Below are 25,000 nucleotides of genomic sequence, written 5' to 3'. Positions count from 1 at the left end.
CCTACCCAGAAACCAGCAAATAGTACAAGTAGTGGTGACGGTAACTCATGTCATAGGACTAACACTCATAAAGAAGCCCAATAAAGCAGAGCTACATTTTACCTATGTAAATTTTAACATTGTAAGTTGTATAGTAAAGTATATGCTTCATTAGTTCCAGGGTCTCAAGTTCCTATCCCATTTTTCAACCTGTACAAGTTAACATGGGGAAAAAAATTAAAGCATAGCAGTAAATTAAAGATACTGTAATCTAAAGTAATCCTTACAGTGAGAACTACAGTGGCCTTTTCATATGTTTGTACTGTAGTTTGTTTCACTAAACTAAAAAGGTTTATTTTTACTAAACTCAGATGCTGGAAGTGGCTCCCTGTCTTCAAAATATAGAGGATATCATCAGGGTAAGCTTTAAGTTCATTTGTATATAATGCAACATATCCACACACTCACATGCCAACATTCACATGCACAAACACACATTTCATACTGATACATGCACCAAAGCATGTTGTTGCAGTTGCTGCTGCTCCTTCCACCATCTCACACCCACATCCATCAGCCCAAACCCACATCCACTACACACACACATCCACATCCACCACACACACACACCCGCATCCACCACTACATATAACTACACAGAGATGTCTACACAAACTGACATCTACACAGAATCATATACTTCCACACATACACATATATTTACACACACAGACACACACACAGACACACACACACACACAGACACACACACACACACACACACACACACACACACACACACACACACACACACACACACACACACACACACACACACACACACACACACACACACACATGCATATATATCTTAGGGAAAAGATTCAAGAAATAGCATATGTGAGATTCAAAATAGGGGGAAATAAGTAAGCAAGAAACCTGCTTTGGAATAGAAAGAAATTCTGTTACGTTAACTCAGTAATCAAGTATGCAACACTGAAAAAAGAAAAAAAGGGTCTATGACTGGATATAAAGAAATTAAGTTTTCCAAATAGGATTTTTGATGAATCTACAATCTTCTAGAAAATGCTGTAAGTTATTTGAAACATACAGTTTTTTGTCATTTACTAAAGAACTGAAGTATTATACGTTTAGCAAAGATACTATTATGGATATTCTATACATACAAATTCACCTTTTTTCACCATTTTTAATGCAAGACATTAGATGCCACAAAGCTGTGGTTCCCAAACGTTTTCTGGTCATTACCCACTTTTAATTTACGATCCTTGTTCATGGCCCACTACCAAGCATAATCCATGACTATTGTGACTGTCTACAGTGCTACACTCATTAGCTCCATATAAAAACCACTTCAGGAATTTTATTAATTCCATTTGTTATTTTTTCTTTTGTTAATTATTAATAACAAAATTGTAGTTTGCCTTTGCAGAATTTCATATAATTATTGAAATAGTACTAAAGTAACATAATTAATGGTAAAACACTTTTCCGTGTTGATACTATGGTAGAAAATTCCACTATGGAAAAACTAGATTTATTGGAAAGTTTCCACTATGGGTTTTTCTACCAAGTAACATATTGCATATAAAAAAATACCCATACCCAGAGTTATTAAAAAATTGCCTTATTATGAAAAGGTTTTTCAACAGTAAGCAAACAAAAACAAATTAAAACTTGCTTAGGAAACCTGAGAATTATGTTAAGATTGAATAATTGACTACCCTAAATCTTAATCTCTTGCATTTTGTCAAGAACTCATAATTAGATAAAGGTAATTACACAGACAAAAAAAAAAAGGTGTTACTTGTGTACTGAACTTGTAAGTTTCCTCCATTGGTTGCCTATCTGCTAAACTCCTTTTATTTTATATATACATTGCCTCTGATATTGGCCCCCATGGCCCCCAGTTTGGGAACCGCAGATGTAAAACATATAGTTGAAGATTCTACCTATTTTAGGAATATAAGTGCATGCTAACCATAAAAGCTTTAGTGGGTAAATTAGTAATCTTTTTAGCTGAACTTGGGGAAGAGATATCTGAAATTTGAATTACTGGTGGTGTCCAACAGTCTCAAAATTAATTTACTGTGTTTTGCTCATTACAGTATTATCAACATGTGTTTGCATCAAGCTCAGCAGAAAAGGATATCAAGGAGCACTTGGACCAGAACAAATTAAGAGATGCTCGCATGTAAGGCTATTGTGATTTTTTTCTGTCTTATTGAGATTCATATGTGAAATTTATTTTGTTAATGTTTAAGGATTTTAATTTTTTCATGCCTTTGAGACTATTAGTAATGTTATCAAAATCTCTTAAGTCTATTGTCAAATGATGTCCTTTTGATGTCATTGCTTTCTGTCATCTAAAGGTTTCAGTCAAGAAGATGCTAGTTTCATGCTGGGGAACTTGGTAACTCCTACCTTTAGCAGGAGTAGTTAGAGTAGTACCCTCTCTTAACTCACTGCTGCTGGGGATGGCTCTACAAGTGCTTAGTCACCAACAAGTTAATTACTAGTATTATCTGTCTCATCTGTTTACTGTTTTCCATGATTTTTGGATATATATTCTCTTTTATATTATATTGCTATTTGTAATGTAGATAACATTGTAATAATCATAATGTATATAATAATAATAACAATGATATTGATAGCATTAGTAAAAAAAAAACAAAAAAACTTGAAAACTCAAGGAAAGGGGAAATCAGGTGAGGTCATGAGATCTACTAATTGACTCCTTGCTGGCTGAGCACTTATGGAGCCATCTATGTGAAGAGACTTTCCACAAAAGAAAACCACAATAAATGTTACAGATATCTGGCAGCGTTGGATTAATGGAGTAATTTTTTAGGCTTTTGGGAACTTATATAATTAGACTTTAAAATTCAATAATAGAAGGATTGTACTTATCTTTACTAATTCTGATTCCTCCCATACGGCTTGTTCCAGACAAGTGGGTCTGATTGGTGGGATGGCCATTAATGGGCACAGTTGATGGGAAAACAGTCAAAATGCATGAGTGCCTGATGTGTGAAATCACCAGGCAGTGCCCAGTGGCTCAAGCTTCTGCTGTTAAACTGTTTTTCATGTTTGAGTTTTTTTTATTACATATAGCTCCATAGTAAGGTATAAAAGGTACTTATGCTCATTCTTCAATATTTTCTGAAATCTTGCTCATGACCATGTAGTAGTTCCCAAAGTATTGTTAAGTGGCTGCCATAAACATCTTTCAATGAGCCAATCTTTGCACCATATTCTCTTTTCATTTTTCTTTATACAAAAAACAATTATCATGCTACACAATGTTTTCTTCTTGGTAATGCTAGGTATCATGCTTATCACATGCTACTGGCATCATTGGCCATGCCCGCTTTTTAATCAGCTCAGCTGTGTGGACATTCACAGGCAAGCCCAGCATAATTTGCCTACCAACTGTGATGCCTGGAGGACACACCCACTTGTCTGGACAGGCCTTTAGGACCTTCAACACATGGATGTTTAGGACCTTTTTCGTTGGAACTTATGGCAAATAGGCTAAGATTAAGACCTAAAATAAGCTCTAATTTCTTCATTGTTTTTGCAGAAAAGCGGCAACTATTACCAATGAAAATTTAGTACTGAAAGATATAGAAGGCGACACGTAAGCATTTTTTGTTTTTTATTGTGATACTGAAAAAGAAATTAATGTCTAGAAAGTACTATATACACCTTCTCTTTTTTTTAATTATGTTTAATAAAATATGGTTTTACTCTTCTGTTCTTTTCCAGTCCTCCCATGATTATTGCATGTGATGATATCAAAAGTCCATCATATTATGAAAACTTGGTTGCAGTCATAGAGCGACAGAAGTATATTAACATCTGTTGTGACGTGCCTGTCAATAAGGTCCACAGGAGGTGCTCTTCTTGCTTGTCAAATGATCTCACTTCATTCTACTCATCATTGGCAATGAAGAACAATAAGGTAAAATGCTCATCTGTGTTCTCTCTTTTTTTTTAAATTAACTATAGTACTAGTATTTGTCCAAATGTTCATATGAAAAACTCTTGAATATGATAAATTTACTTTCTAATTACATTTTTAATTATATAGGGAGACACACTGCTTACATGTGTCATCAAGCTGAAGTATCCAGAGAAAGTGGTCATGTATATCTGTGAGAACTTGATGGCTCGCTCAGCTGATATCCTGCGAGTTTTCAATTCTGAGAGTGTAACATCATTTTATGTGAGGTATACTGGAGAATACCCTGTCTTAAAACAGTAAGTAGTTCTTTCTTTTATATTGAGGATTGCAACAATATTAATTATTGCAGGAAATCATGGTTATGCACAAATGAGGGTATGTGTGTCCAAAGTGCAGCCACAAAATGTATTTATTAAATGTTCTTTTTTTATCAAACATTCCTCTGTAACATAAGCATTGGTATAATAATGCACAACAATTTAAAGATTGTAGTACTTTTACATGAACATATTTATGTTTATGCTACAGATGAAAGCTTAAAACTAAAAAAATATTTAATTAATGCATTTTTGGTCAGTTGGTCTGGGAACACCTTTGGACATGCATGCCTTCAAATCTTTGGAAGAACTTGGAGAATAAAGCTTGTAAAATGTTAGTTTACTTTAGTTGACATTAAGCAGTTAAACCATACTATGGTGTGTGTGTGTGTGTGTGTGTGTGTGTGTGTGTGTGTGTGTGTGTGTGTGTGTGTGTGTGTGTGTGTGTGTGTGTGTGTGTGTGTGTGTGTGTGTGTGTGTGTGTGTGTGCGTGCGCGTGTGCGTGCACGTGCACACACACACTTGAGCATGTGCATGTGTGTGTCATAACTCTATTTTTTACATGGTATCTTTACTTACATGTTTGTAATTTATATCTTTGCAGGATGTTGCACCTAGCCCAGGCATTGAGATGCAATCCACACTTTAAACATTGGACATGCAGCCAATAAATACAACCTTCTACTTAATATTAGATATAATATGATACATAAGAATTATATTATATTGTCACATATTTGAATTAGAAAATGAAATACTCTAAGATTTGAAGCATCTATGATCAGAAAATCATAATAAGAAGTAAAGGCCTTAAGTTTATTGTTATTCAAGAAATATTAAAGATGTCTTGTTTTTTTACATAAAGAATCCTTCCTCAAAACAGATTTTTATGTATGCAGTACAAGTAGCATAGCACATACACAGATGATTAAAATATGCATGATATAAGCCAAAGTTTACTTATGGTCAGCTATTTCACCTGCTCTAAAGCACCAAAGATTTTACTTATTAGCATTATTTTGACCATACTTGCAAGACCAGAGAGGCCTATGTATATCTACCACAGACAAAAGAAAGTCTGAGAAAGAGAATAATACCATACTTGAACTGGCTTTCAGCCTGGTGGACCTTATGAACTTCTGTTCCTAGACGTCTCATTCCTTTTTTTTTTTTTTTTAGAGGATATGTATATATGTACCTGACTGAACTTATATGTATTAAATAGATAATGGTAGCAAAATGGTTGAGACAGTTTACTGTTTTTTTCTGGTGACCAAAAGCCCACACTCTGATTATAAGCTTTAAATAATAGTCTTGTGGTTGCTTTTTTATCATTAATGAAAGTAGTCTTTCTAAATGCTTTATCATACTTAACTTTTCATTTTTTTAATTAATTTCTTAAAAATGTCATATGACAATTGTACTATTGTCCTTCATTCAGGTATTATGTTTTTATTTTTATGCAAACAATGACTTTTACTTGGTTTCCTTTGCTTCAAAAATCAGTTTCATAGCATTAGGAACTGATTTTCTTCTCGTGCACTGTTAGTCCTTTTCAATAAGTGTCATGCTAAGAATTGAGATTTTTATTTAGTTCATCTTTTTTCAGCCCTGAAAATATTTCTTATATATTAACTGTATCCCCTTTATGTGTATGGGATAGATATCCCAGTGTGACATTTAACATTATATTTTTGCCTTTAAGTGTGAAGACATCAAATTATTGCCTAAGTGTGATTACATTTCATAGAAGTATAAACTGTTCTGAATAGAACTTTTAATGATATTGCATCCTAGTGTTATTTGTCAGTATGATACTGCCTGTATTAACCCTTTGCCGCCGGGTGGTTTCCCGATGCGAAAGCCCTCTCTCCTGGGGGGTATTCATAGTGGCCTGGGCCCCGCTGCTGGGGGATTGTGTTGGTGCCACAGCATGCGCGGCATGACCGTACATGCCCCACGAAAATAGGACTGGCGCACCATGGCACATATGCACATGCCACCCAGAATATAGCCCAGGCATACCATGGCATGTGTGTACATGCCACTCAGCGGCAGGGTTAATAGAGAAGATTTTATCCCTTCATAGAAAGAATAAATATATAACAAGTTCAGTTTCTGTTTGAATATACCATCAAGGGCAAGTAAATATGAAATAAAGATATGTTGGTTATGTGAAATAAAACTCAATTCAGTTTTAGTAATACTTTAATTTTATGCTAGACAGGGTCCCTTACACTGAATATATGATACCAGATGACTGAGGGTGGAGGGGAAGAGGAAGAGGGAGAAAAGGAAAGGAGAAAGAGGGGGGCTTACTTTGGAAATTTTTTACTCCTTGATGGGCAGAACAAAATAACCATTTAGGAATACCAATCACAAAAATAATGATAACAGTATTTTAAAGAGAACAATAGTGGGGGAAATTAGCAAGGAACTTTGCTTTGCCAGCGGTATAGTTACATTTCTCATGCACTGTCATATATTACTGGAAAGTTTATTTTTAGATTTTCACATACATTCATAGCAGGCAATCAAGGTCAAGGATCCGTTCTGAATCGAGAGTTCATGTATTGACTTTATTTGATGCAGCATGGTCTCACAGATGTTTTTTAGTTATGAGCACTTAAGTCCTACTTGCATACAGTGTAGCTCTTCTAATACAGATACTGTAGACTTGGACATCTAGTAGGCAGCACTAAGTTGCAGACGGGAAGTGAAGATTTACTACTTGAATTTTCACCAAGCTATCTTGTTCTTTTGATGGAAGCCTGCTCATTGTTGCCAACAGTACATTGCCAAGGTTATAGAAAGATATCTTTAACACTGGAAGTTGGCATCAGTGAAAGTACTGCTTTTAATGCCATTTTACCTCTTGTGTACCCAGCGAACAATCTCAACAAAATATTAAGTTGCACCCCAAGCATTGGACTTGGATTCTTCTAAAAAAATATGAAGATTTAGGCCTTCAGTCATGATCTTAGGCTTCTATATGCTGAATTGGCCCCAATGTTTTTTTTAGGCCTAGTGTTTTACTAAGAGTACTACCAGGGTTTCTGCTGCTGTGCCCTCTCATCATTTCCATGAGTTATCAAGGATATCCTGCATAGAATTCCTTAGAAGGATACATTCATGCTCAGAGTGATGGGAAGCAATAGTGTGGTAGCCTAGATAGTGTTAAGTGCTTGCACGCCTTCTCGCTTTCAGCTGCCACCACTGGCTAGCCTAGTGTGAAAAAGGGAGCAACTCTGCATAAACCTCCCCTGCCAGTTCATAGCCTCTCCGTCATTGAGACTTCTGCAGTGCCTCCTCATGGCCATCCATGGAAACTGGGCACCTTGTGGTCCCAGGCTAAACTGTGGGAGATCTCAGAGCAGCAGGAGGCCCCAGAGGTATGGAGTTATGGCCATGGCTTCATACCATCTCCCTCAGCCCCCATGGGGTTAATGGGCAGCTCGAGGGAGGTGGGCCTTGCCAGTCCTCCACCCCCAGGAAACTCACCAGCAGTATGTTGAATAAATGGATATGCTGGGGAGAGGGGTTCTGTCCCTCCCACCCAGCAAGTGAGGCAGGCTGTGGGTTCCGTTGGGAGGGCAAATGTTGGGGCACAGGATGGAAGCATTACCTGTACCGCCTATGCCCCATCAGGCGCCAACTCAATATGAGGCCTGTGGGGTAAAGTCCAAGGGATGGTCCCTCAGCCTGTTGCCCCCCCTTTATTTGGGGCAGCATCGGTATGGGAGGCAGAGGTGGCATCCAACTGAAGCAACAGCCAGAAGCTTAACCTCAGCTATCCATGTAGGAACATCTAGTCCTTGCGGCAGGATGAGTGATTACCCCTATCATGGGAATTGGAGCAGCTGGGAGTTGAGGTGACTGCTCTCTCAGAGGTGAGAAGACCTGGCAATGGCACAATCAGTGTGGTTGGGTACACCCATACAGTGCCCCAACCTGCATTGCTAGACATGGTATAGCAATACAAGTACTGTGGCCAAGGAGATCGACCACATTCTTGTCAACACTCACTGGAGGAGTTCTGTGGCACTGACCATAGGCTGGTGGTGGCTACCCTACAGGTCCACTGAACTGCTAAAGGATGGGGGTGAACCTATGTCACAGGGCCTGCATGCAGTCTTGACTGCCATTTGGCAGTCAAGACTGGTTTCATTCCCTCTAACCTGCTGCAGGGCGTGGCCTTCCCTCTGGAAGGGGAAAGGGGATTGTCGGGACCGTGGCATCACACTAGTCAGAATACCAGGCAAGATTTTCACCCACATTCCTGTGAAACAGATCTGCGACCACCTACTAAGGCACCAGGGATCTCAAGAAGGTGTTTGACTCAGTGCATCGAGATCCTGACACTTAAGGGAATTCCAACACAGATTATTGGCCTAATAGCAAGCCTATATACCAGTATTGAAAATGCTGTAAAGTGTGGTAGGGGCCTGTCAACCTTCTTCCCTGTTAATTCAGGGGTGAGGCAAGGCTGTGTCCTTGCACCAACACTTTTCAACACCTGCATGGACTGGATAATGGGCAGAGCTACTATCCAAAGTCAGTGTGTAGCAATACTGGGCAATATCAAGGTCACAGACACTGATTTTGCTGATGATGTTGGTATCCTGAGTCTCTGGAATCACTGGTGGCAGCTCTTGATGCATTTAGCAATGAAGTGAAGCCCTTGGGCCTAGAAGTCTCCTGGACCAAGATGAAGATTTAGGACTTTGGTTGCCTTTTAGGGGGACCCATTCAATCGATCCATGCTTGTGGTGAGGACGTTCAAGTCACAGAGAGCTTTGCATACCTTAGTTGGTAGCATAGTCCATGTCTCTGTGCTGTCAGACCAAGAAGTCAGTAGATGGATTGGTCTGGCAGCAGGAGCCATGAACTCGATCAACAAGAGCATTTAGAGATGTCGGTACATATGTAGAAGGACCAAGCTACGTGTCCTCAAGGCCTTGATACTGTCAGTTTTGCTTTATGGAAGTGAAACCTGGACGCTGGCTAGTGCCTTTGAGTCTCGTCTGGATGCCTGTTGTGACAATGGTTAATGGTTAATGGTTAAAAGCAAAATAAATGTGCTAGACATCTAAGGTCATGTAGCACTATAGTAAATGGTAGTGAAGGGTGGTTGAGTTAGTGATTAGTTGTCAAAGTTGGGCAAAGGAATTGACGAGTAAATGGGTTAAGGTTGGGTAAGGTAATGTATAGGGGTTAGATCAAGTGCAGGATGTATATGCATTTGAGGAATGAAAACAGGTTGTCAAAGCAGAAAGTGTGAGAAGTTGTGGGAGGGACCACGAAAAATCGGTCCCATTTGGCTGGGCTAAATAGATTATTTAAGAATTTTGTAGAGATGGGGGTAGTAGAAGGACGGGGGCATGTGGAAGAGGGAGTAGTGTTGAGGGAGGTAGTGTTATGGGGAGGTGGACAATAAGGTTGTAGGGTAGTAATAAGGGAGGATGGGGTAGTTGATGAAGAAGGTTGTGGGGGTATAGTTGTTGAAGTTGAGCATGTTGGGAGTAGAAATGTCTCCTGGGGTGTTGATTAGGGTGGATACTGTACTAGTCGGCATTGAGGAGGGGCTAGTAGTTGTAGTGTTCAGAGCCGTGGTCAAAGGAGAGCCTGGGGTCAGGGAATCGGGCGAGTTTGAATTGGTGGAGCTATTTGATGAAGAGGCAAGCCTCATTGCTTCTAATAATGGTATGGTTAATGGTTATTTATTGTTGGCCATGATAAGCCTGGAGTATGTTGGGGAGAGAAACGGTCCACCCCTCAGGGTCGCTTGAGGGGTAAGGGCTAGACAACTAAAGCAGGGGAATACCGTGCCCATGGCTCCCTCAGGCCGTTCAGGACTGGCACAAAGTCAGCCTTTCATCCTTTCAGCACGGCTCTCACACCTTAGGAAGTGGATAGTAGAAGGGGTTGGTGAAGGGACAGAAAGGAAAAAGTAGGAGGGGAAAAAAAAAAAGACCATGCAAAATTTGTTGAGTCGAGGGCTGAGTCCCAAGGTTGGGTTAATGGTTAATGGTTAAAAGCAAAATAAATGTGCTAGACATCTAAGGTCATATAGCACTATAGTTAATGTTTGTGAAGGATGGTTGGGTTAGTGATTAGTTGTTAAAGCTGGGTTAAGGAATTGGTGAGTGAATGGGTTAGGGTCGGATGAGGTAATGTAAAGGGATTAGATCAAGTTAAGGATATATATGCGTTTGAGGAAGGAAAACAGGTTGTCAAAGCAGAAAGTGTGAGATTCTGTAAGGATGTCTGATAAGTTGAGATGTCTATGTAGGGAGGACGTGGGCATGACAATAGAATATGTGGGACTGAAAGAGGAACATTCGGAAACCGCGAATGTTCCAATGAAGGATAGTTATACTTTCGTTGATTTACTGGCAAAGATTGCGGTATGTGTTGGAGAATTTGAAGGGGAAGGTGCTAGAGGGTGCGATAAAGAATGAGGTTGGGGAGGTGGTGTTGTATCAGGAGGGGTGTCGGGAGGTAGAGGGTCTGGGGAAGAGGGTATTTGTGACATGAGGGATTCACGTGTGTATCCAGGAGGGAGTGGAAGGGATAGAGGGGATGGTGGGAGGGTTAATATAGGTGGGGCTGGAGTCAGGGGGAATGGGTTTTGTTGGGATGGGGTAGGAGGATTGGGTGTAGGGAGAATATGAGTAGGAGGAGGATGGATATCGGCAGTCACTTTGAGTGTGGAGGGAGCGGGAGTTGTAGAATTTGAAGGTGGATGAGTATTAGTTTGGGACTCGATTATGTAGTTCTGAATATCTTCAAGAGTTTCTGTAGTGGAGTTGGTTGGGGAGTTTTGTGAGATAAAGGTTTTCTTGTGAGGGGGGGGGGGGAAGAGAAGTCTGAGGTCTGAAAAAAAGGGGGCAAAGGAAGGTGGAGGTGATTGTGAGGTAGTGGAAGAGGGGGTGGAACGTTTATTCTGTCTGCTGCGGGTAGTGCGGGGAGGGAGAGGGGAAGGTGTTGGGGCTGTAGTAGAGATTGGGGTGTCTGGATTTAGGATAGCAAAAGAATTTGATTGGGTAGAGATTGGAGTGTCTGGATTTAGGATGGCAAAAGAATTTGACTGGGGAAGGTAGGAGGTAGAAGAGGGGAAGTTAGATGGAGGGGGGTTGGGTTTAGGAGAAGGTGTAGGAGCTTGGGAGGTAGGGGGATTGGCAGAGTGAGCGACATTACTGGAGTAGGGGGTAAGAGAAAAGCCTTGTCGACGTGCTTCCTGTCTGGCTTCACGTAGAGTGAGTCCAAGTCTGAATCTGAGAGTTGCTACCTCAGACTCAAATTTGTAGGTGGGGCAGCCTCTATAAAATACATTATGGGGGCCGCCACAGTTTGCACATGTGCGTGATTGTGCAGAGCAATTTGATCGAGTATGGCCAGGTTGGGCACATAGCGGGCATCTGGCTGTGGAACGGCAATGTTTGGCAGGATGTCCTAAATGCCAACAATTTTGGCACTGACGAGGAGGTTGGTATGGTCGGAATATTTAAGGGAAGGTCATGTCTACGGAAAGTAATTTTGGCAATGTTGGATTTCTTACGATTTCCTCTGGGAGGAATGGAGTAGCATTGTACACATGTTGCATCATAGTCTGTGAGACAAGCGAGTAAGTCCTCTCCACAATCTGACCATTCTTTGTCATGGATTGGGCAATCTGTTGGGGAGATAGAGACAGTTCCGGTGCAAGTATTGAGGGTTGGATGAGGTTATGTAGGGATGGGATTACCACATAGATCAGTTAGTTTTGTTAATGCTATAGCTTCGTTTTCAGTTGTTACTGTGACGAGACGGGAGTGGTCGCGTCGGCTACGGAAAGAGACTTTGCCTACTTGTTTTTGGAGGCATTGTTGGAAGAGGAGGGTATTTTGAGAGTAGGGAGCTGTGGGAGGGATCACGAAAAATTGGTCCCATTTGGCTGGGCTAAGTAGAGTATTTAGGATTTTTGTAGAGGTGGGGGTAGTAGAAGTGCGGGGACGTGTGGAGGAGGGAGTAGTGTTGAGGGGGGTAGTGTTACGGGGAGGTGGGCAATAAGGTTGTAAGGTAGTAATAAGGGAAGATGGTGTGGTTGATGAAGAAGGTTGTGGGAGTAAAGGTGTTGAAGTTGAGCATGTTGGGAGAGTAGAAATGTCTCCTGGGGGTTGGTTGTTGATTAGGGTTGATACTGTACTAGTATGCATTGATGATGGGGGAGTTGTTGCAGTGTTCGGAGCCGTGGTCAAAGGAGAGCTGGGATTGGGGCTATTTGATAAAGGGGCAAGCCTCATTGCCCCTAAGATTGGGGTTATGTCTTCATTATTGGCCATGATAAGCCTGGAGTATGTTGGGGAAAAAAATAGTCCAATCCCTCAGGGTCCCCTTGAGGGGTAAGGGCCAGGTATGGCAGGGGAATACCGTGCCCATGGTTCCCCCAGGCCGTTCAGGACTGACATAAAGTCAGCCTTTCATCCTTTCAGCACGGCTCTCACACCTTAGGTGGTGGATAGTAGAAAGGATTGATGAAGAAACTGAAACGAAAAGTATGAGTGGGAAAAAAAGACTATGCAAAATTAGTTGAGTCGATGGCTGAGTCCCAAGGTTGGGGAGTTCCCTAGCATTGGGTCCCAGTCTCCGCCTCCTAAGCCCCCCCACGACAACAACGGGCAAGGGATTGGGGGGGGCTGTTGTGACAAGTCCCTACACCAGATCATGGGGTACAGTTGGCTGGAGCAAGTGTCCAACCAACCGCTACACCATGAGACTGGAATGAGACCTGTTACAAGCATAATCCAGGACCACTAACTCAGGCTATATGGGCACCCTGCTTGTTTCCCTGTGGATGATCCTGCCCATCAGGTTGTCTCTTTGCAAGATAATCCTGGGTGAAGGAGGCCTGTGGGACGACCTAGGAGGTCATGCCTTGGGCAGCTTGACTAGTACTGTAGGAGGAGCTAGAGATGGGCTGAGGGCCTGCCTGGAGACTCGCCATGAGGGACCCTTGTGGCTGGAAGCAAAGGGTGGATGTAGCCATACACCCCTGTCAGTATTAGCAATAAATTATATATTTTTTTATTGGGCTGAAAACTGAACCTTGGGGAACACCAAGCTATTGAAGAAGGCCTTTAAGCTAGATGATTTATTCAGGGAATGATGGCCTGAAAATGCGGTAAAGCAAAAAGGCTTTCACTATACTCGTGAAATTTTTGCTCTTCCCTTCATTGTGTTATTTACCAGATGGTTAATGGTTAATGGTTAAAAGCAAAATAAATGTGCTAGACATCTAAGGTCATGTAGCACTATAGTAAATTGTAGTGAAGGGTGGTTGAGTTAGTGATTATTTGTCAAAGTTGGGCAAAGGAATTGACGAGTAAATGGGTTAAGGTTGGGTAAGGTAATGTATAGGGGTTAGATCAAGTGAAGGATGTATATGTATTTGAGGAATGAAAACAGGTTGTCAAAGCAGAAAGTGTGAGAAGTTGTGGGAAGGATCACGAAAAATCGGTCCCATTTGGCTGGGCTAAATAGATTATTTAAGAATTTTGTAGAGATGGGGGTAGTAGAAGGACGGGGGCATGTGGAAGAGGGAGTAGTGTTGAGGGAGGTAGTGTTATGGGGAGGTGGACAATAAGGTTGTAAGGTAGTATATGGAAGGATGGGGTAGTTGATGAAGAAGGTTGTGGGGGTATAGTTGTCGAAGTTGAGCATGTTGGGAGTAGAAATGTCTCCTGGGGTGTTGATTAGGGTGGATACTGTACTAGTTGGCATTGAGGAGGGGCTATTAGTTGTAGTGTTCAGAGCCGTGGTCAAAGGAGAGCCTGGGGTCAGGGAATCGGGCGAGTTTGAATTGGTGGAGCTATTTGATGAAGAGCCAAGCCTGATTGTCTCTAATAATGGTATGGTTTATGGTTAATGGTTAATGGTTAATGGTTAATGGTTATTCATTGTTGGCCATGATAAGCCTGGAGTATGTTGGGGAGAGAAACGGTCCACCCCTCAGGGTCGTTTGAGGGGTAAGGGCTAGACAACTAAAGCAGGGGAATACCGTGCCCATGGCTCCCTCAGGCCGTTCAGGACTGGCACAAAGTCAGCCTTTCATCCTTTCAGCACGGCTCTCACACCTTAGGAAGTGGATAGTAGAAGGGGTTGGTGAAGGGACAGAAAGGAAAAAGGAGGGGAAAAAAAAGACCATGCAAAATTTGTTGAGTCGAGGGCTGAGTCCCAAGGTTGGGGAGTTCCCCAGCATTGGGTCCCAGTCTCCGCCTCCTAAGCCCCCCCCCCCCACGACAACAACGGGCAAGGGATGGGGGGGTACTTACCAGATTAAGCTGTACTAACCATTCCTCCACCACTAGTTTACATATGATGTACTGTACAATAAGGCTTTTGTGAGTTTAGTGAAGACAATATACAGCTCCCTATTGGCATCTATGTTCCTGTGTAGTAGCTATTGGATGATGAAGTTGGCATCTGCTATGCCTTCTCCTAGCATAATCCAATATGCATATTATCAATAGAGGTCTTTTAGATCTCTTATCACCCTTTTTTACTTCAGTACCAAGGTGTACTAGAAGCCCTCAGCATTTTAGCCCAGCAGACTTGTCTAATTTTATTTCCTAGATTGTATTAGTGAGCACTGCTGTAATGATCAGAATAGCAGTTCCTAGACCAGTGTTTTTAATTCTACATTTTGTATGGACATCAGTGAATAAATAGTAATAAACAAGGTTGGGTGACGATGGATTACACATATGCTCGAGACCTGTGTGCCAGTATTTGGGGTCTTAACAATTCACTGCACCAGAGAAACTTGAGCTCCCAAACACTAGGTCAGTACTCAGGCACCATTGACCACAGCATGGAGTGAGTGCATTGTCATTACACATCTTTTCTGGCAAATCTTGATTAACCCATTTCATTTAGGTGACAATGTACACTACACTGACATTGCTGGGACTGCCTTCCAAATCAAATATTGGTTGTATCAATGATCTAGTTTAGATTTAATTTAGTAGATCTGCTTCTGTTAACATGCAGTGTCCCTCACACTGTTATTCAATTGTTCTTCATATCATTCTCAGATAGATTCTTTTGCATTTAGTTTGCTATGATTTTGCTACAGTAACTTCGATTTTTCTGTAAAGTTTATGCAGTTTTTCCAGACACTCCTTTCAGTTTAGTTTTATTACTTTGTAATTTAAAACAATTAATAGTAACTACTTTATATTGTATAGATGTTCTCTAATGAAAGGCTTTATGATACTGTGCTAGTCTGGCTCTTATGTTCACTTTTCATTGCCTTTACAGCTGTGTCTACAAGATAGGCAGTTCCCATACAGGCAAACATTTTTTCAAATTGAGATGGCATCACAGCTGGCATGACAGAGCAAGTGTGCCTGTAGTGCCAAAGTCTAAAACCTAAGAACTGCTCAACTGGTAACACTGCTTTAGAAAGTGAGTGATCTATGTTCAGTGGCCAGTGCAAGTCCTTGAACAAGGCTTAGTCCCACACCGGGGTAAAATCCACTTTTCTTTATTATAAATTAAAATAGTAACTTGATCTAGTATTATTAATGGCCTGTACTGCATTTGGTGAATTGTTTTAGTCTAAATATGTAATTTTCTACATAATTTGTCATTTTTGTTGTTCAAATGTTATGGCTTAAAAGTTGTTGTTGCATTAATACAGTAACTAAATTATAATTATCCAAATGATTTTTATGTTGAAATTGCAATTTTTAAAAGAAAGTACAAGCCTCACCAAAGTTTCTTTTTTGGTTAATTGTTTCAGCAATAGGTCTACAAATCATCACTTACAAATAAAATAGGTAATATGATTTAATTCAAATTATATGCAAGATCATTCTTATCTCATTTCTTCATATATTATACTGCTTCTGACACAAAATGGTCTCAGAGAAAAGGGCAATGAAAAATGTTTCTCCAGTGTGTGGTTAATCTTGAGAGTTCTGGCAATTTTTCTTTCTTTAATCTTATCCCAATGATAATATGCCCAACTTTGTAGAATCTTCAGGACCAAAATCACTGTGGATTTTTATGTTTAAGTTTTTTAGCTCATTGGAAAGAAATTATCAGAGCCTTATACTACATACTGCCACAAATTAAATTTGCTGAAACTTCACTTAAAAATAGACCTTTACACATATTGAATGCCACCGACTCATTTCCATTTTTATTCTATTTTATTTTGCTTTGTTCAGATTGATATACTAAATTTTGATCAAGATATTTTTGATTATTTTTACTTTATTTTATATTCACTAGATACAGATATCATCTGAAAACAATAACTGTAGTTTTGCTACTTTTCACTGTGTTAATAATCTTGCTTAATCATACAAAAAACTTCTGCACACATAATCAACTTTCATTTTTTTTGCATGCAAGATGCTTATAATTTGAGATAAAGTTTCCCTGAGAGTTTTGGATCATAAGATTTACAATTACCATCTTTAGCCATTGTGATATATATGCCATGAGGATAATTTGGTCCATGTCTAACCTAACCCATACATACTTTATTATCAATTTCATACAAAAAAAAAAAGAAGATTTTTTTTGGCATATTTAAAAAACTTTTTTGTACACTAGTAGCACCTGAATTTCATGATCTAAAAAAAAAAAGACTAATAAGAATTACAATAATAAATATAATAATAATGACAAAGATTATAAAAACAAAGAGTATACTAAAATCAGCTAAATCCACAATTGACTAATACTTAAGCACAAACATACCAAATCAAAAGTTTTTTTTTTTTTTTTTTTTTTTTCCCATATTTACAAAGTTGCTCCAAGAGACTAGGGCATTGATGCATCAGCTAAAACAATTATGACAAATATCAATCTTCGCTGCAAAACCTAGCTCCTAATACAGACAGAGATTATTGTTTGAAAGAAGAGAAAGATAAAATGGAGAATATGATAACCACACTAAAATTATTAGTTAATTTTACAAAACTAAAACCAAGCTACAAAGATTGTTTGGGCACTTTGGTAGTGAGTGGCAGTGTCTTAATATCTATACATACTTGTGTGTATTTACAGTCAAATCTCAAGAACTACACAGGAGATTCTCTTTGTCATTCCATTCAAAACTACTAATTATGGACAGGAAGACTATTATTAAACTGCTGTTAGGAATTCACTGTTATTTGTAGAATCAGAGATTTCTTGTTTTTGTATCTTATTTATGTTATTTAAAGAGAGAACTAACATATTTGCTAGACATTCTCCCTTTAATAAAAGTAAAAAGAGATTATAAATAAAATGTAAATGAGAGATATAAACGAAAAAGTTGAAATACTGTATTAATAATTATCAGAAACCAAAAATGAAATTAACAATATTTATATTTATCGGTTTTGTTCTATCAACTTTACACAAATACCTTTTAAAAATCATTTTCAGTTCAACAACTGAAAGATAGTGTTACACACAAAAAAAAGGAAGAAAAAATATTTTAAAAAGTACAAATAAACACAAGTCACAGGTATACAACCAATTTATATTCATTCAATATCCCTGACTGTACATCTCAGTGTAAAGGGCTTCCTTAGTTTTTCATTTCAGGAATTATGAAGTGAAGTATCTGGTAATAAATAACAGTGTTTCTAGGCATCCTCAGTATAAAGAACATTTAAGTCTCTTGCTCCATAAGCTGATAACAATTTGTTACTGAAGCCTTTTTGAAATTGTAGTAAAGTCATTACATCTGTAATCTTTCATAACATAAAAAATCAAATTTTCTTAGTTTTTCTTACTGTATTTCACAGAATTCTAAACAAGGAGAAATTATAAAAGATGAATGACTTTTTATGGTATCAACAATGAGCCTGACAGAACATGGTTCCTCTTGAGAATCAGATCAGCGTCTCCCAGACTGACAGGTAGCATAGAATTCTGTCTTCTTTGATATGTATTCATGGTGCTCCTCCATGCTCACTTCCATTTTGCGAATTTCTTCTTCATAGTCTTCAAGAATTATCTCATTCTTCACAAATATTACCTCCATCTCTGTGAAATATAAAAATATAAAAATACTAAGAATATGTTCACATGAATTATTCAATTCATCTTAGCATTATATAATTCAACCCAGAACTGGGTTTATTGGTTTAAAGAGCTTTCAAAATGCTAATCTTTTAATATTGTTTGTTTTACAAAAACCCTTTCATTGGTTGTTACAGCTTACCATAAATTGATTTTCTTTCATCCCACATCTCAAGCAGTACTCTATTTTATTAACCATAGAAAACCAAGATTACCTGATCATAATTTATTGTCAAACCTTGTTTTTTAAAGCTGGGATGCTAAAAAAAAAAAAAAAAAATCCCAGAAAAATCTGCAGCAATTTCAATGGAAATGAACGACTCCATAATAAAGTATAATGATCCTCAATGCTCCATATGAAGTAATATATATATATCCATCTTTTGTTTGAAAAAATCAAAGTCCTAAATTAGATAATAATTATGGTCTGTTCCAGACTGATGAGTGATCTAAATTTTTATGGGCATTAACTTCTAAGTGTTAAGTTTACAGCCCATACATTTCTTCTTGCTCCTACCTAGATAAGTTCGGTTTCTAGTGAAATGAAAAGAGGCATGTTTTTTACTAGGCCTTTTGGTACATTTTGAATCGGACTAGTTTTTAAGTCTAAATGTGGATATGAGTGGATATTATTTCAAACCACTCATCAGAATCATCTCAAACCAAAACTGAGAGGACATGAAATGTAATGGACTTGCTCAATTTGACATATTTTGGCTGCAGGGGCTGGAGCTGGCACTTTTTCTTATACTTCAGGGGGAGCTAAAACAAAATGTGTTTTTCCATGATGGAAGATGGAAGACAGTTGAACTGTGACAGGTCCACCATTCACTGACATCACACCACAAGTGTAATAGCAATAAGTTAGTTATGGTGGGGTCTCCCACGCCTTTTGAAGCCAGTGTCTGGTTCTCTAGGGTTAAACAAGTAAGTACAGTGATTTAGGAAAAAAGGTTTATTTTCATTGGAGTTCTCAATACTTTTGCCAAAGACCTGAAAATCAATGGGCCCCAAAAGAAATGTATGATTTTGTAGAAAATGAAACTCCTCTAATCCATAAAGAAAGCCTATAGCCGCTAAAATATTTATTGTTGCCATAAAATGCCTTTTTTCATTACTTAAAGGCAAGGTCTTTCTTATGGGGTGTAAGGTAAAATACCACTGACTCCTAATCCATCAATGCATGAATTATCACAAAGATCTCCCAACACTACCCTGCATTTATTAACCCCATGCAGCTGAGGAAAATGCTGTGCTCACTTTAAATTTTTTTTTTGAAATATCTGATAGTGCTTAGCCACAAAGAGAATTGGCGGGAAAAACATATTTTTTACTAATGCTATGAATATTGATAGTGTTATTTTTTTATAGACATTATAATAACTATAATGTTATAAACATTAGTAACAGCAAAATAAGCTGGGAAACCCCTACCACATAAAGAGTTGGGCCATAAACTGATCTGGCCTATAGATGATTGAATAAGTAAATGTATGCCAACCAACCAACTAAATGTACCACAATTAGCTGGCCTAGAGGCAGTGGCAATGGCATAGATTAGTCACTGGTAGGGTTTTCTAATAGGGGTTTTCTGTAAACAAACAACTTTTAAAGGGCTGTACTGGCATGGAACAGAAAGAAGGCTTTCTGCCACAATTAGCTGGCTCAGAAATGTCAGCATAGACAACTTAAAGCCAGTCTCATTAGTATGGGCAGCAAGTTGAGTAGGTGCAGGCTAGCCTACTTTACAGTTTTGCCACAAGTAGCCATCCTGCAGGACATACTGGCATAGAGCAAATACAGTTGCTTGTCAGAAAGGGCTGCATTGACACACAGGACCCTCAAGACTAATCGATATTAAGTCTACACTCCAAGGCGGCAGGCAAATTTTTGGTAGGTAATGGTGGAGGTGATGGGGTGGAGGGAGTGACCGACTTCCATGGGGTTGCCAGGGTGGATTATAGGTACATGAAGTCAACTCAACTGATATTTTAGAATGGCTATCATATCTAATTACTATAATTTTTGCACCAGACCTTAATCAACCAGAAAAATATCTTTATTCAATTTTATTCCCCTATTTTTTCTCATTGTGAGACACTTACCCTTAAGCATACTTAGCTTGACTTGAGCTTCTGATGCCAATTTGTTTGCTCTCTTTCGAAGTTCTTCTGCCCTTTGTCTGGCTTCTTCAGCTGCTTGGAACTTGATCCGTAGCTTTTCCTCTACAATCTCGTAATTCTGAAAACAAAAAAGACAATTTTTACAAAACTTACTTGACAGAATGTAAAAAAAATAAACTTCACCTGATATACTCGTTAGTCACCACTGTCATTATAAGTCACATAGTCACAGAATAAAGGATATTATATAAAATATTACATGAACACTCATTCTAAAATAATTCACAAATTTAATATTCTCTAGAAAATCCTTCCTGTCACATTTTGTACATCTTTCCAATATCCCCACATGATTTGCATATGTAAAAGTACTGTCTGCCTTACATCTTCCAGCTGTTTTGCATCATTGGCTGCTCGCTGTGCTTTGAGATCTGCCTGGCTGACAGCAGCAGTCGTATCTTCTAGATGTTGCTGATTGATGATATACTGCGACTTTACACTCTCAACTCTCCTTTCTAGGTCCTGTACATCCCTTAGTGAGGAATTAGCTTTGGCCTGAGCTACACTGGTCTCACTAGCAATCTGGAATGGAATTATTTGCTTTTTAGGTGTTTTCATAGCTTACAAATTAAATTTCAAGTAGAGTCCTGAATGAAAGATCTATGGCAACTAATAACTCATTATGAAACCTGCTTGAACCTACCTGGGTAAGATGAGTCTGTGTGGCATCAATGTCATCACTAGCCTGCATGATAGCTTGTTCTGCAGCATCCTGTGCTGCGCTTGCTTCAGTGAGGGCTTCTACAACACGTTCTGCTACACCTAGTGTTCCTTCAGCCTTAACCTTGGCTCTGTCAGCTCTTTCTGATGTTAACATTTAAAAAAGACTCATATTAGAAAAGATAAATGTTTGATCTATATCTATATACTCAGGAAATTGAATATTATAATCTTCCATGACAGAAACTACAGCAGAAAGACACATAAGTAAGTATAAAATATTTGGTACTATAATCTGGGTATACATCAATACACTATCTAGAATGGAGCATAATTAGGAGTACCTTTCAACTGTATTGCGAGGTCCAGATCATTCCTGGTTGCATCAATAATTGCATTAATGTTTGTTAGAGTCTCAATGGCAAGTGTGATCTTCTCTGCCAGGTCTGTAATCTGTTCTGGTTCCAAGGAGATAACGATGCTCAAGACCTGTTGATTAAATGCAACCAATGAAAAATAATACTTTAGAATTTGGGTCCATTCTTTCTCAGCTAACCCATGCTGCTTCATAAGACTGAATGGTTAATCATAAGACAATCATTAATACTTCATACACACCTCTTCAGCTAGATCCCTGATTTCCTGCGGTTTTGCACCAGGTGTGCTAAAGTACTCCTCAATTTCTTCCAAAAGCTTGGTAATTCTTGCTTTGTATGAATCTGTTAAGTTACGGGAACTGAAGGCCAAGTCATAGGCCATCAGAGCCAAGTCTGAGGCTATATCAGACTGCCTTTTAGCCCCAGCAATGCCTCGTAATAGCTCATCAACTGAGGCCTCCTTCTTCTTCAGCATTTCCTTGGCATCATCTGCAAACTTGAGTGCAAGCTCAGCGGTGTTTACAAGACCGTTATTACACGAGAGCCCTCCGCACTTTCCACAGCCAGCTCCACCACAGTAGGTATCACAAGGATCACCCCGTCGGTCACACACCTACAAAAAGATAAAAGTACTAACAACAAGAATAACCTATCATCACACTCCAACAAAAAGACCTCATTTACTAAATAATACGATTTTGTTTCACTATCAAAATGTTAGGGTCCACGTCTACTATAACACAAAATACTACTTGGTTTTACAAAAAATCCTTTTAACCTATTAGCCAAATACTGCAGTGTCAATAATGCTCAAACATGACTTCAAATATGTTACCTGCTCATTAAGATCTGGAATGCCTCGATACATTTCATCCAGCACATCTGTCATTTCTGCTAAGTTCTCTTCATTTCCAATCTGCGTACGGTTGAAACGATCTAAGGCATGCAGAAGAAGATTTTCAGTCCTGCGGCGAGAGCGCCTTGACTCCCCAACAATGACTTGAGTTAGCTCAACTTTCTCTTGGGCAACTCGTGATCTTTCTCCAGCCACCCTGGTGAGGTTGAGAGCACCTGTGGAGACAAAGGGAGCATTTATTATCTATGCTTTGAGTGCAACAGGCTACAACATTCCTATTTTTACTGTGAGTATTAAGAGGCACTAAAAACACAAAGAATTAAGGCTAATTTTACAGTGTCCATTTATTTAACAAAACAAAAAAAAAAGAAATAGCATAAGATTTGGGGCCTTGCTCTATTTCCTTTTTTTTCCATGCACCTTTCAAACTCAATCAAAACTGTAAGACGAAAATGAAAGGATGATCTAACAAAGTATAAATGAACAATGTTAACACAGATACATACACATAGGGGAAAAAAGAGACAGACATACAAAATCCCAATGATATCCATCCATCCATGAACCAGAACCCATTATTGGCTACAGATCCACATTATCCTCTCCCCCTACCACCCCCACACACAAACCTTCAACATTAGCTTCTTGCAACTTAGTAGCTTTTTCTTTAAGGTCTCCTGCTTGATTCTTCAGCTCCTCTGCTTGCAATCTAAGATCTGCCAGGGCATTTGTTGCCAAAGAAATGCGCTGTGTAGTGTTATCCACACCATGCTCCAGGTCTTGAAGTTCTGATGCAGCTACAGTTAGGTTGTCACTGGAACATATATGGTATATGAAATGGTGTTTGTTTCCTTAGCTTGAAAAAGTGGTAAAAAAAAATGAAACTAAACTCTACATATAACAATATACAATATACTTTTCATAAGACTTTTTCAACATGAAATTACTGCATATACTCTTATTCCTTTCATGTTTTTTCCATTGTATACATAATGCACTTACGTTAACTCAGAAATGAGGCTTGAGAGGGAGGCAAGATTCTGTGATGTTAGGTTGGCAGTTAGCAAAATGTTCTGTACATCTGCAATCTTCTCCTCCATTGACTCAAACTCATGACTGTATGCACCAGTTGCTCCTGTCTGCTTGATCTGTCCAGCAGCTGCAATCAGGGCTTCTGTGCGATCTGAAAATTAATTATAATGGAATTAATCAAAATTTATTTGAAACAAAGATCACAACTATTGAGACAGAAATATAATAAAAATAGAACTATACACACAAGTAAAAAAAAAAATCAATTGTAATTCCCCACAGGAAGAGGAGGAAGAAGAAAGGAAAAATAAGAAAAATAAGAAGAAAAGAAAGAGAAAAATAAAGAAAATAATAAGAGAAAGAAAGAAAAAAGAAAGAAAGAGAAAAAAGAAAGATAGAAAGAAAATAAAGGGTCAATGAGGGTAATTAATTAATTACTTTAGGGCACTGAATATAGATCAAGACCATGCCATAGAAAAAGCTGTTCTCAAACTGGGAGTTGCACAAGACTGGATGAGTGAGGTAGGGAAAGACTTTATGTGCCATTAGCTTACTGTGTACATATTTTCCCCTCTTGTGATTTCCATTTTCAGATTTTATTGAGGTGCAAATGAAGCTACTGAAAACTTTTCTAAGTCTTATCTCATTTAAACTTCAGTACACCTAATCAATTTTATTGCACGCTGAAGGATTCTAGTTTGCTAATAACATGGGCTAATTTATTACATTATTTGCCAAATAGGTGAAGAAAGAGTATTAGGAAGGTAGAGACCATTTTATATTCCACAGTATATTGAAGGGTGCAGTCCTCCTAAATTTCCCAGCTTAGAAAGTTTTGCACTCTGCATGTCCCTCTATAAACTGTCAGTTGGTGAATCATACATTCAAATGGTCACACAGCCCCACTTCCTCACCTCGTAAATCATTCAAAATAAGGTCCCAGTTGTCAAAGCATTCCCCACATGTCTGGCAGTATGGTGCTCTGCCGGTGAATCCTCGGGCACACTCATCACACTTCACGCCCCCGATGCCCTCTCGACACTTGCAGTACCCTGTCTCGTGATCACACTGGAGAGTCTCTGAGCCTTCTGGGTTGCAATTACAAGCTGAAGATAAGGGAGAAATTAGTTTAAATAAAAATAATAATAAACAATATTTTTTATTATCAATTTTCAATTTATATTAGGGCAAAACTAGCAATCAAAAATAGGTGGATTTTCATATGCATTTTTTTCTATGTTGTAAAACTGAATACTAATTTTCTTAAAAGAAACATACGCAGGCATTCAACACGTGGATTGCCAAAGAAATTTGTTTGGCACTGATTGCACTGCCGTCCACCAAATCCAGGTCGACACTGACACTGCCCATCAAACTGTTAAATGTAAAATCAATATTATAAGTAAAGAGGTTCATGATGCAGCTCTGTAGGTGACCAAACACTTTTTTATGCACTCAGCACGAAAAAGTGCCACCAAAAAAAGCACTCTCCATGTAAAATGATAATGATGATGGCAATAATAAAGATTAAATAAACA

General features: G+C 38.8%; 2 protein-coding genes across 7 annotated transcripts in view; one reads left to right on the top strand and one right to left on the bottom strand.

Annotated features, from left to right (window-relative positions):
* The window catches only part of LOC125046789, a 19,994-nt gene extending 13,593 nt beyond the window's left edge, over nucleotides 1–6,401 (top strand). Inside the window, exons 11-16 of the mRNA XM_047644770.1 lie at nucleotides 351–398; nucleotides 2,109–2,194; nucleotides 3,587–3,643; nucleotides 3,772–3,967; nucleotides 4,097–4,266; nucleotides 4,892–6,401. Of these exons, the coding sequence (XP_047500726.1) occupies nucleotides 351–398; nucleotides 2,109–2,194; nucleotides 3,587–3,643; nucleotides 3,772–3,967; nucleotides 4,097–4,266; nucleotides 4,892–4,958 (624 nt within the window). The 3' untranslated portion in view covers nucleotides 4,959–6,401. The remainder of the gene's footprint in view (nucleotides 1–350; nucleotides 399–2,108; nucleotides 2,195–3,586; nucleotides 3,644–3,771; nucleotides 3,968–4,096; nucleotides 4,267–4,891) is intronic.
* An 11,192-nt stretch (nucleotides 6,402–17,593) lies between these two features.
* Nucleotides 17,594–25,000, bottom strand: part of LOC125025057 (laminin subunit beta-1-like) — a 63,078-nt gene continuing 55,671 nt past the window's right edge. For all 6 annotated transcript variants that reach the window (XM_047613275.1, XM_047612978.1, XM_047613147.1 and 3 more), the window contains 11 exons: nucleotides 24,741–24,837; nucleotides 24,377–24,568; nucleotides 23,433–23,613; nucleotides 23,060–23,244; nucleotides 22,410–22,645; nucleotides 21,816–22,187; nucleotides 21,542–21,686; nucleotides 21,181–21,341; nucleotides 20,862–21,059; nucleotides 20,460–20,595; nucleotides 17,594–18,318 (listed from right to left, as the gene is read on the bottom strand). In XM_047613275.1, the coding sequence (XP_047469231.1) occupies nucleotides 18,170–18,318; nucleotides 20,460–20,595; nucleotides 20,862–21,059; nucleotides 21,181–21,341; nucleotides 21,542–21,686; nucleotides 21,816–22,187; nucleotides 22,410–22,645; nucleotides 23,060–23,244; nucleotides 23,433–23,613; nucleotides 24,377–24,568; nucleotides 24,741–24,837 (2,052 nt within the window). In that variant the 3' untranslated portion in view covers nucleotides 17,594–18,169. The remainder of the gene's footprint in view (nucleotides 18,319–20,459; nucleotides 20,596–20,861; nucleotides 21,060–21,180; nucleotides 21,342–21,541; nucleotides 21,687–21,815; nucleotides 22,188–22,409; nucleotides 22,646–23,059; nucleotides 23,245–23,432; nucleotides 23,614–24,376; nucleotides 24,569–24,740; nucleotides 24,838–25,000) is intronic.

This window comes from Penaeus chinensis, chromosome 1 (genome assembly GCF_019202785.1).
Source record: "Penaeus chinensis breed Huanghai No. 1 chromosome 1, ASM1920278v2, whole genome shotgun sequence".
NCBI lineage: Eukaryota > Metazoa > Arthropoda > Malacostraca > Decapoda > Penaeidae > Penaeus > Penaeus chinensis.
The sequence above is the reverse complement of the archived record's forward strand: the minus strand, read 5'-3'. Positions and strand labels throughout refer to the sequence as shown.